Source organism: Macrobrachium nipponense, chromosome 24, assembly GCF_015104395.2.
Source record: "Macrobrachium nipponense isolate FS-2020 chromosome 24, ASM1510439v2, whole genome shotgun sequence".
Lineage (NCBI taxonomy): Eukaryota > Metazoa > Arthropoda > Malacostraca > Decapoda > Palaemonidae > Macrobrachium > Macrobrachium nipponense.
The window spans coordinates 67,801,991-67,814,616 of NC_061091.1; the positions used below are offsets into that span (position 1 = coordinate 67,801,991).

Here is a 12,626-nt window from a genome sequence, read left to right on the forward strand (position 1 = left end):
AATGCACTTTTTTGTGATAAAAACTTGAAAAAAAATTGGGTATAAACCTTTTTAATGAGGTTTTCTTGAGTTATAACTAACAAAATAGGAGGTATTAAGCATTTTTTAGGGGTTTCAACTATTCATGAATTCTAGCTTTGCAATGGGGGGTGTCTGGTACGGATCCCCTGCGAATACAGAGGAACACTGTATGCCTAGGCCATCTGCCATGGCCTCTGATGGCCTACTTCACTCATAGATTTCCTTTTAGCTGCAAACATGGCTACACATGCTGATGTTTTTTGTGTGATTCCTATGTGCTTCTTTTTTTCTTTCTTTCTTTCTTTTTTTATTGCCTGGTAGTATTCTACCTTTTCATTAAAAGAGGTATGCTGAAAATTTCCTTTTACATATTGTTAATAAGGCAAAACTTACCTTGATAAGTAAATATTTGTTTGTTTGACAAGTTCTGAAGAATATTACAGTGAATAAATATTTTCAACAGTGAAATGGATGTAAAGTTTACTATGAGTTCTAAGATGATAGCTTAGTTTGAAAGAACAGGACGGAATATTGGCACCATTGGAAGTACAAAGTCATCCCATGATGACTCGGCCGACTTCCTCTTGTATGTCTTCTTCCTACCAAATTGCTTTTACTGCAAACATAAGATCTACATCTACTGCAAGTTGAATGATGATCAGTGCCAAATGTGGCTAGATAACGCCTACATGGATTGTTACCAATCCCAGGGCATTTCCTCTGGGGCTTAGTCTGAAGCTTTGATGATTCATGGGTTTGCATAATCAAAATGCATTTATACATGAAAACTCAGATAAGGCAGTCAGTCCCTGGTTATTGGCAGAGGTTCTGTTTCGACAGCTTGATATGCAAAAATCGCCACTTATTGGCACCAGTAACCGGTTACAGGCTCATAATTTAAGGTATGTAACGGTTCCAATAACTTGAAATTGCTGCATATCAGCCCAAAAATAGCAGATTTTTGGTGCTAGACAAGCCCCGTAAAACCAGATTGCCAATAACAAGTGTGAAAACCAGAAATGCCTGGGCATAGATGATCAGGAAGTGTGTAAACAACTGGCTTCTTGAAAGAGGGCAGCACTCATCTTGCTTGCAGACATTTTGAGAGATGACTGAAGCATTTGGGTATCTACGAAGGGGAGAGAGGTGAGGTTCCGCCTCTGCTCCACATTGGATGACGGTCATGAGCTACCAACCTTGTTCTTTTTTTAAACCGGTCCAGCTTGCACTTTTGAGAAATTATCCTATACATAAAGACCTCGGGTTTGTAAGTTATGAAAAACATAAATTTATTAAAAATTTGTCATTTTCCACTAAGTCATTTATGTATTGTCAAAATTTTTGTTTACCTATCTTTCACTAGAAATTTGATTACATAGAATGCTTAAAGTGTAGACTTGTTTTTATTGGAATTACAGAACAGTATACTTCAGTTTCTGCCCAAATTCAGAATTTTAGTGTTTCATGTAATTTGAACTGGCCATCTAGAGTATCTAGGGGTGTTTGCATAGTAGTCCAAGGATTCTGGTATCTCGGAGCATTAGAAATTAATTTAATACTAATACTGTAGCAGATTTTTTCAGAAAAAGAAAACATTAACATGTTTTAATCATTTGAGATTTGTGTGAGAATTTGTAATGCATTTAGAGGAAATTCACTTGGCTTCCCTTTGCAGGAAGCCCAAAAAGCAAGTAGTCTCCAGTTGCATCACCCAGAAACTAGGTGGCTGAAAAAAGTGTTTAGGTGCAACATATGCTTGTTTACAACTAGGAAGAAAAAAACTCTTTGTAAGCATTTAGCTGCTCATGCTAGGAAGGAGTCTTACTAGTCAGTGTAATTATTACCCAGCAAAGTTTTCTCTGAAGTCAGAAATTATCCGGCACACAACCATCCATGGAAAGGAAATGTTTTTCTGTCCACATTGCCTATATTATACTGTTCATTAAGAAAGATTGAACAAACATATAAAAAAAATCATCAAGGATATCCTTGTTGTGTGTTATTACAATGTTGACCTGTTCCTAGGAAATTTCTTGTTTTCTTTTTTTGTTTAATCAAAGGTGAAAAGTTTTGGAATTGACAGTTTCATAAATCTGAAAATGATGTTCTTTTCTTTGATACCATGTACGTACTTAATATAAAATTATCACTAGGTAACTTGTTTTGCTGCTTTTTCTGTGAACAGATGCATCTCATTTACTTGCCACATAGTATATAGTACTTTCAAAACTTTTTTGAGTTTTAGTTTTTAAAGAGAGGAGAGAAAAAGAAAATGTGTAACATTTTTTCTGCTTTAGTTTTTAGAGAGAGAGAAAAAGAAAATGTGTAACATCTTTTCAGTTTTAGTTTTTAGAGAGAGAGAGAAAAAGAAAATGTGTAAAATTTTTTCAGTTTTAGTTTTTAGAGAGAGGAGAGAAAAGAAATTGTGTAACATTTTTTCAGTTTTAGTTTTTAGAGAGAGAAAAAGAAAATGTGTAAAATTTTTCATTTTTAGTTTTTAGAGAGAGAGAAAAGAAAATGTGTAACATTTTTTCAGTTTTAGTTTTTAGAGGGAGGAGAGAAAAGAAAATGTGTAACTTTTTCAGTTTTAGTTTTTAGAGAGAGGAGAGAAAAAGAAAATGTGTAAAATTTTTTCACTTAGTTTTTAGAGAGGAGAGAGAAAAAGAAAATGTGTAAAAAAATTTCAGTTTTAGTGTTTAGAGAGATGGGAGAAAAAGAAAATATGATTGCTGAATTGGATGCCATTATACAAGTAGAGGTACTCCATTAAATTCATTTTTGTGTGCAAAATTTTACAAAAGAAGCCAATAGCCATTTACTCGAAGCTTTAACAGAATAGAATATCTGTTATGTCAAGAACTGGTAGTCCAGCCAGATTAGCATTTATTTTCAGTAATATCTTCAACCTTACAAAAACTGGGTCTTAACCCTTTAACGCCGAATGGACGTATTAAACGTCGAGTCAAAATCTCCCCCGATTTCCGAATGGACGTACCATACGTCGGCTCAAAAATGTTTTTTTAAAAATTCGTGGTAAAATACTTATAGGCCTACCAGCCGAAAACTTTTGAATCACGCGCCTTGGGGGATGCTGGGAGTTCACGGATCAAGACGTTGTTTTGTTTACAATCGTTACGCAGGCGCACAAGCGCGAATTTCTTTCTTATCGCACTAAAAAGTATCAGTGACACATCTCAAAAATTATTTCGTCACTTTGACATAATTTTTGCACCGTTTTAAATTATCCGTTACATGAAGTACTATATATGAAAATGTGCGAAATTTCATTTAGAATACAACAAAAAAAATACTCATGATTGTAACTTTTATCAGTTTTGAAATAATTCCATATAAATAACGATAAGTGCCAAAATTTCAACCTTTGGTCAACTTGGACTCTACCGAAATGGTTGAAAAACGCAATTGTAAGCTAAAACGCTTATATTGTATTAATATTCAACTATTTACCTTAATTTTGCAACAAATTGGAAGTCTCTAGCACAATATTTCAATTTATGGTGAATTTATGAAAAAACTTTTTCCTTACGTCCGCGCAGTAACTCTTCCGAAAAAAATCATACATGCAATTGTGGTAATGTTTGCACCATTTTAAAATTAGCCGTTACATAAAGTTTTATATATGGAAATGTGCGCAATTTCATGTACAATACAACTAAAAACAACCCATGGTTGTAGCTTTTATCAGTTTTGAAATATTTTCATATAAAAAATGATGTGACAAATTTTCAACCTTCGGTCAATTTTGACTACCGAAATGGTCGAAAAACGAAATTGTAAGCTAAAACTCTTATATTTTAGTAATATTCAATCATTTACCTTCATTTTGTAAGAAATTGGAAGTCTATAGCACAATATTTCGATTTATGGTAAATTTATGAAAAAAATAACATTTTCCTTACGTCCGCGCGGTAACTCTTCCGAAAAAATCATATGTGCGATTGTGGTAATGTTTGCTCCATTTTAAATTAGCTGTTACATAAAGTTTTATATATGAAAATGTGCGCAATTTCATGTAGAATACAACGAAAAATAATTGAAGGTTGTAGCTTTCCTCATTTTCGAAATATTTGCATATAAATCACGATAAATAGAAAAAAAACCACGTTCGGTCAACTTTGACTCTACCGAAATGGTCGAAAAACGCAATTGTAAGCTAAAAATCTTATATTTTAGTAATATTCAATCATTTACCTTCATTTTGCAACAAATTGGAAGTCTCTAGCACAATATTTCGATTTATGGTGAATTTATGAAAAAAACTCCTTCCCTCCGTGCGTGGATTCTCCGCCATAAATCTCCGAATTGCGTACATCGAATTCTCGGAAAATTTGCTCCGTTTCATATTAGGCATTTCATAGAGTTTTATATATGAAAATGTGCGCAATTTCATGTAAAATAAAAGGAAAAATATTTGAAGGTTGTAGCTTTTCTCATTTTTGAAATATTTGCATATAAATCACGATAAATAGAAAAAAAACCACGTTCGGTCAACTTTGACTCTACCGAAATGGTCGAAAAACGCAATTGTAAGCTAAAACTCTTACAGTATCGTAATATTCAATCATTTGTATTCATTTTGAAACAAATTGGAAGTCTCTAGAACAATATTAGATTTAACGGTGAATTTTTGAAAAAAAAACTTTTTTTTACGTCTGCGCGTTACGAATTCGTACATCATTTTGTGATAATATTTTTCTGGTGTTGCTTTTATTGTTTTACAATGTATTATATATCAAAATGATTGCAATTTAGTGTACAATACAACGAAAAAAAAAAGAAACTCATTAGCTTTTACCGTTTTTTGCACAGCGTGATTTTAATACAATTATGTATGAATTTTTTTTTTTCACTACCATATATCGCATTATTTACATATGATAATGATATTATTTTTCAATTATGATGATTGCATACTAAACTTCAGGCAATGACAAAAAAAGGAGCCAAAAATGAACTCTTAATCTTCAAAACTAAGCACGCTGTCATTTTTTGAAAAAATTATTTTTTCCGCTTCCGCGCTCACTCAAAACCGGCTCCGGAATTCGGGGGATTTTTTTATTTTTACCGCTTCGGCGTTTAAGGGTTAAGCTCATCAACTTTTGAAATGTATAAATACTTTGCCCTAAAATTTAAGTGCAGATGCTTTACATTAGTATGATAACTCAAAAAACATCTAATGCAGTTGTACTTAAATTATATGAAATTTGCTACATTTACATCTTTATACCAATTTCTTTAAAAGCAAAAGAAAAATATGGTGATATTTAACAAGGCTAGCATTATTTAAATATAACGAAAAAAGCATTTCAGACAAATTAGGATCTGGAGATTTGCATACTCTCGAAATTACCATGGTCTTCATTGCAGTGTCTCCACAACTCTGGTGTAATTTTGAAGACCTTATGGCTAACATATGAGGAATCTGTGGAGGCATACTTTTAAGTGCACTACTTCCATCCCCTCCTGTGCCCAAGGTAATCCTTTGTTGGTGTGGTGCTCCAATTACTTCCCTTATGTGTGATATACGTACTTTGAAGCAATCTTTTTGTCTGCACAGAGGCACTATTCTTCTGTACTCTACTCATGTAAAACATTTGGCACCTTTTTATATGCTCCAGGAAACCTGACACCTCTTCAGCCTCATTCACACTGTCTGGTGGAAGATGGGTGACAGGGTATATTTGATCCGAATATTCATTTCTGCCAATAAATTTTTATTAATGCTTTCAGTGTAAATGGAAATGAAGATTACTGTGTTCTGATATTTCCTGCAATAGCAAATGCAATATATTATAAGGTTTCGAGACTTCTATGAAAAGTGGGGCCTAATTTGTGGGAGATTCACTTAGACTGGTGTCCCTTCACAGTTAACCTCAATTAATAGTCCTGTCAAATTACTTGATATCCAGTCATCATTAGGTAACTTTCTTTTGCTGTATTATTCTGTTTCAGTGTCTTTTTGTTCTTTGAACTGTTAAAAGGAAACGTGATTAATAAAGTCTTCATAGATTTGATACAATTTCGTCTTTTACTTACTATGTACATACTTAGCTCACAACAGTAATACCCCCGAACTTACGCGAGGTTAGGTTCCAGAACCCCTCGCGTAAGGGGAAGTTTCGCATAAGCTTGGCACGGTTCTCTAAAAATGTTAATAAATGCTTGCTTCTAGAGTTTGAACACTAAATATGACCCTAATCATGCTCCCTTAGTATTACGCTAACTTTTAAATGAAATTAAAGTTACTATAATTTGATCTAAGTTAGATTAATACATCACCCTTAAAAAAGAAATAACTGGTTGGCGAAAAATAGTTACAGTATGTATACTAACGTTACCCATTATTCATGGGATGCCAGTTTCTTTTTCCCCTTAGAATAAAAGTTTTCTTTGGGTCACTAGGTTAACTTCATAAGTTTGTTATAACGAAGGTACACAATTCAATGAAATTAAGAAAACATACTACCATGTACATACGTAATGTTTGGAGAGGGTGAAGATAAAATTCAATCAATTTAAAATCATGTACTACTAGTGTGAGGACTAACTATGAGAGAAAGAGAGAGAGAGAGAGAGAGAGAGAGAGAGAATGTTCATGCTATTGTGAAGAACTCTCATATGATAATTAGTTAGGTTCCAATGAAAAGTTCACACTATTGTGAATTCGTGCAACTCGAATCATGAAAGTTCGGGGTATTACTGTATAGCAGATTCAAGCTAGCTTTGCAGCTAAGCCCCATCTACTGCTTACGTCGAGATCATTCCTTTGAAGTTGATTGGTTGGAAATAGTTTCGAAAAGTCGGTTAATCAGTGGTTCTTTTCATCCTCATTTATTTTGCAGTTGGTTGTTTTGCCAAACTAAAATATATTGTACTGATTATCAAAAGGAAAAGTTACATTATCCCTTGAAATAAAATCATAATACACGTCTCCATAAAAATTAAAAAAAAATATAAAACAGGAAAATATGAATGAAGTCAGAAGTGTTACACCTTGCTGCAATGTTGTTTCGTAAATGATGTTCGCCTGAATACGGATGTGACACAAGGAATGTCTTGTGTTTGAATCAGTGCACTTGAATCACTGGACAATGGTAATTAATGTCTGATATTGTCAAGCGTGTTCGCCATTCTAAATTTAAACACAAAAGACTTTCTCAGAGTTATGCAGATGGCATTTCATATTGATTTCAGGAAATTTTACCACATTTTAAGTCTTAACATTTATATCATTGCAATCATTTACACATTTGGAGGGATGACAAGCAGTGACTGCACTCTACAAAACCTTTGTTTAATTTAAAGTTACTGTATGATAGGCTCCACAGGTCATATTGGAAATAAATTGCTGAGAATTTTCTTAAAAGACATTATCTCCTTTCAAAGTAACAAGATCATAAAAAATGACAGACCCATAAAGTCCTATGTCTTTTTGACGATCTACGCAACTTATGACGTTTGGATTATAGGCCTATCTTATATTCAGCTGTTTTATTGTGGTTCTTGTTGTGATTAATCTTGCTTTTGTTAAGAGATAGACACTGGTTTGGACCATCTCATACATAACTTTTCAGCTGTTATATATTTATCCTAAATTGAGTAAACGCAGTAAAACAAAAATGCCGCCAACCGATGGCTGCCTTTATTGTGTTAGTTCTGTTGAATTATATCAAGTAGGAAAAGCATGTGTAAACATTTTATAAGCCATTTATTATGGACTAGGGTGGTTGTTGCTTCAACCACAGAACCATGCAGACTCAGTTCAGTACAGGCAGTCCCTGGTTATCAGCAAACTCAGTTAACCCTTAAACGCTGAAGTGGTAAAAATCAAAACCTCTCCCGAATGCCGGGGCCGGTTTGGAGTGAGCGCGGAAGCGGAAAAAATAATTTTTTCAAAAAAATCACAGCGCGCTTAGTTTTGAAGATTAAGAGTTCATTTTTGGCTCCTTTTTTTGTCATTGCCTGAAGTTTAGTATGCAACCATCAAAAATGATAAAAATTATCATATATAAATAATGCGATATATGATAGCGCAAAAACGAAATTTCATATATAATTATATTCAAATCGCGCTGTGCGCAAAACGGTTAAAGGTAACAAGTTACTTTTTTTTCGTTGTAATGTAAACTAAATTGCGATCTTTTTGGTATATACACATTGTAAAACGATAAAAGCAACACAGAGAAAATATTATCACAAAATGATGCATGAATTCATAACGCGCGGACGTAAATTTTTTTTTTTTTTTAAATTCACCATAAATCTAAATATTGTTATAGAGACTTTGAATTTGTTTCAAGATGAAGGTAAATGATGGAATATTATGATACTGTAAGAGTTTTAGCTTACAATTGCAGCTTTCGACCATTTCGGACGAGTTAAAGTTGACCGAATGTCGAAATTTTTTTATAATTTTTTTTTATATGCAATTATTTCGAAAATTAGAAAAGCTACAACCTTCAAATATTTTTCCTTTTATTCTACATGAAATTGCGCACATTTTCATATATAAAACTCTATGAAATGCCTAATATGAAACGGAGCAAATTTTCCAAGAATGTGATGTACGCAATTCGGAGATTTATGGCGGAGAATCCGCGCGCGGAGGGAAGGAAAGTTTTTTTTCATAAATTCACCATAAATCAAAATATTGTGCTAGACACTTCCAATTTGTTGCAAAATGAAGGTAAATGATTGAATATTACTAAAATATAAGAGTTTTAGCTTACAATTGCGTTTTTTGACCATTTCGGTAGAGTCAAAATTGACCGAAGGTTGAAAATTTGTCACATCATTTTTTATATGAAAATATTCCTAACTGATAAAAGCTACAACCATGGGTTGTTTTTAGTTGTATTGTGCATGAAATTACGCACATTTCCATATATAAAACTTTATGTAACGGCTAATTTTAAAATGGTGCAAACATTACCACAATCGCATGTATGATTTTTTTCGTAAGAGTTACCGCGCGGACATAAGGAAAAAGTTTTTTTTATAAATTCACCATAAATCGAAATATTGTGCTAGAGACTTCCAATTTGTTGCAAAATTAAGGTAAATAGTTGAATATTACTACAATATAAGCGTTTTAGCTTACAATTGCGTTTTTCGACCATTTCAGTAGAGTCAAAGTTGACCTAAGGTTGAAATTTTGGCACTTATCGTTATTTATATGGAAATAATTCAAAACTGATAAAAGCTACAATCATGAGTATTTTATTGTAGTATTCTAAATGAAATTGCACACATTTTCATATATAATACTTCATGTAACGGATAATTTAAAACTGTGCAAAAATTATGTCAAAGTGACGAAATAATTTTTGAGATGTGTCACTGATTCTTTTTAGTGCGATAAGAAAGACATTCGCGCTTGCGCGCCTGCGTAACGATTGTAAACAAAACAACACCTTGATCCGTGAATTCCCAGCATTCCCCAAGGCGCGTGATTCAAAAGTTTTCGGCTGGTAGGCCTATAAGTATTTTTCCGCTAATTTAAAAAAAAACTTTTGAGTTGACGTATGGTACGTCCATTCGGCATACGGGGGATATTTTGACTCGACGTTTAATACGTCCATTCGGCGTTTAAGGGTTAATGGCGATCCAGTTTTATGGGGGCTTGTCTAGCACCATAAAATCAGCGATTTATGGCGCCATAATGCACCGAGTTCCAGTTATCAGCGGCATAAGGCGCTACTAATAGTTGTGGCGCCATAACATAACTAGCAGAGGCACCATTAACCCTATTACACCGATTGGACGTATTAAATGTCAAGATAAATTGTCTTCTGGGTGCCGATTGGATGTATTGAATGTAGACATAAAAATTTTTTTTTAAATTCGCGGAAAAATACTTATAGGCCTACCAGCCGAAAACTTTTGAATCACGTGCCTTGGGGGATGCTGGGAGCTCACAGATCAAGGCGACGTTTAGTTTACAATCGTTACGCAGGCGCGCAAGCGTGAATTTCTTTCTTATCGCACTGAAAAGTTTCAGTGACACATCTCGGAAATTATGTCGTCACCGACATAATTTTTGCACCATTTTAAATTAGCTGTTACATGGAGTATTATATATGAAAATGTGTGGAATTTCATGTAAAATACAACAAAAAACAACTCATAAGTGTAGCTTTTATCAGTTTTGAAATATTTTCATATAAATAACGATAAGTGCCAAAATTTCAACCTTTGGTCAACTTTCACTCTACCGAAATGGTCGAAAAACACAATTGTAAGCTAAAACTCTTATATTCTAGTAATATTCAGTTGTTTACCTTCATTTGGTAACAAATTGGACGTCTCTAGCACAATATTTTGATTTATGGTGAATTTATGAAAAAAACTTTTTCCTTACGTCCGCGCGGTAACTCTTCCGATAAATTTTTTCTTGCGATTGTCGTAACGTTTGCACCTTTTTAAATTTGCCGTTACATAAAGTTTTATGTATGGAAATGTGCGCAGGTTCATGCACAATGCAACTAAAAACAACCCATAGCTGTAGCTTTTATTAGTTTTATCAGTTTTTTCATATAAATAACGATAAGTGCCAAAATATCAACCTTTGGTCAACTTTGACTCTACCGAAATGGTCGAAAAACACAATTGTGAGCTAAAACTCTTATATACTAGTAATATTCAATCATTTACCTTCATTTTGCAACAAATTGGAAGTCTCTAGCACAATATTTTTATTTATGGTGAATTTATAAAAAAAAAAAAAAAAAAAAAAAAAACCTTACGTTTGCGCGGTAACTCTTCCCAAAAAAATCAGAAGTTTTTTCGCACGATTGTCGTAATGTTTGCACCATTTTAAATTAGCCGTTACATAAAGTTTTATATATGAAAATGTGCTCAATTTCATGTAGAATACAACAACAAATGATTGAAAGTTGTAGCTTTTCTCATTTTTGAAATATATGCATATAAATCATGATAAATAAAAAAAAAACCACGTTTGGTCAACTTTGACTCTACCGAAATAGTTGAAAAACGCAATTGTAAGCTAAAACTCTTACAGTCTAGTAATATTCAGTCATTTATCTTTATTTTGAAACAAATTCGAAGTCTCTAGCACAATAATTAGATTTATGGTGAATTAAAAAAAAAAAAAAACTTTCCTTCCCTCCGAGCGCGGATTCTCCACCGCAAATCTCCGAAATGTGTACGTAGCATTCTCGTTATATTTGCTCCGTTTCATATTAGGCATTTCATAGAGTTTTATATATGAAAATGTGCGCAATTTCACGTAAAATACATAAAAAAATAATTTAAGGTTGTAGCTTTTCTCATTTTCGAAATATTTGCATATAAAAAAATATATAAAAAAAATTCGACATTCGATCAACTTTAACTCGTCTGAAATGGTAAAAAACTGCAATTTTAAGCTAAAACTCTTACAGTATAGTAATATTCAATCATTTATCTTAATTTTGAAACAAATTGGAAGTCTCTAGAACAAAATTTGATTTATGGTGAATTTTTGAAAAAACTATTTTTTTACGTCCGCGCGTTACGAATTCATGCATCATTTTGTGATAAAATTTTCTCTGTGTTGCTTTCATCGTTTTACAATGTGTTATATACCAAAATGATTGCAATTTAGTGTACAATACAACGATAAAAAATTAACTTGTTAGCCTTAACCGTTTTGCTCACAGCGCGATTTGAATACAATTATATATGAAATTTTGTTTTCGCGCTATCATATATTGCATTATTTATATATGATAATGATATTTTTTCATTTCTGATGGTTGCATACTAAATTTAAGGCAATGACAAAAAAAAGGAGCCAAAAATGAACTCTTAATCTTGAAAACTAAGCGCGCTGTGATTTTTTGAATAAAATATTTTTTCCGCTTCGGCGCTCACTCTGAGACAGCCTCGGCATACGGGAGACGATTTTTATTATACCCCTTCGGCGTAAGAGGATTAACTGGTTACGTATTGGTATCGTAACTGCCATAAATTACCAGGTTGTTGGTTAACGGCAGTTTTCGCTTATCAGCACCCAGCCGAGAACAGAACCCCTGCCGATAACCGGGGACTGCCTTTATAATGGATATATTAGGGTACAGGCAGTCCCAGTTATCGATGGACTGTTATTGGCAATCCGGCTCTATGGCGTTCATCTAGCACCATAAAATTATGACGCCGTAACTGGCTGGGTTCCGGTTATCGACGTCATAAGGTCTTAAGGCGCCATAACATACCTAACAGAGGCGCCATAATGGTGCTTATGGCGCTGATAACTGGTTAATGGCACCCACCATTATGGCGCCATAAATCACTGCATTTTGTTTAATGGCAGTTTTCGCTTATCGGCGCTTCCTTGGGAATGGAACCCCTGCCGATAACCTGTGACTGCCTGTATATTGGTTTGCTGGTCTTTAATTGTAAACTGTTGTCTTGGGAAAATCCAATTTCTTTGTCACAAGTAAAGAGAATCAACAAATAAGTTACCCACTTCTTTATTATCTTTAGAGCACCGTGAGTTGAGGATGCCCCTGTTTGTGATGCAGGAGTTAGGTCTTCTAATGTGATGGAATTGGTACCTACTTATTTCCTGGCATTGAAAC

At 33.6% G+C, this 12,626-nt stretch overlaps 1 protein-coding gene across 20 annotated transcripts in view; it reads left to right on the top strand.

Moving 5' to 3' along the window:
- Nucleotides 1-12,626, top strand: part of LOC135205744 (zinc finger and BTB domain-containing protein 17-like) — a 292,065-nt gene that overhangs the window by 138,405 nt on the left and 141,034 nt on the right. Inside the window, exon 6 of one of the 20 annotated variants that reach the window (XM_064236857.1) lies at nucleotides 1,697-2,673. The exons of the other annotated variants lie outside the window; for them this stretch is intronic. Coding sequence (XP_064092927.1) covers nucleotides 1,697-1,849 — 153 coding nt within the window. The 3' untranslated portion in view covers nucleotides 1,850-2,673. Of the gene's footprint in view, nucleotides 1-1,696; nucleotides 2,674-12,626 lie in introns of those variants that run through there. 20 annotated transcript variants of the gene reach the window in all.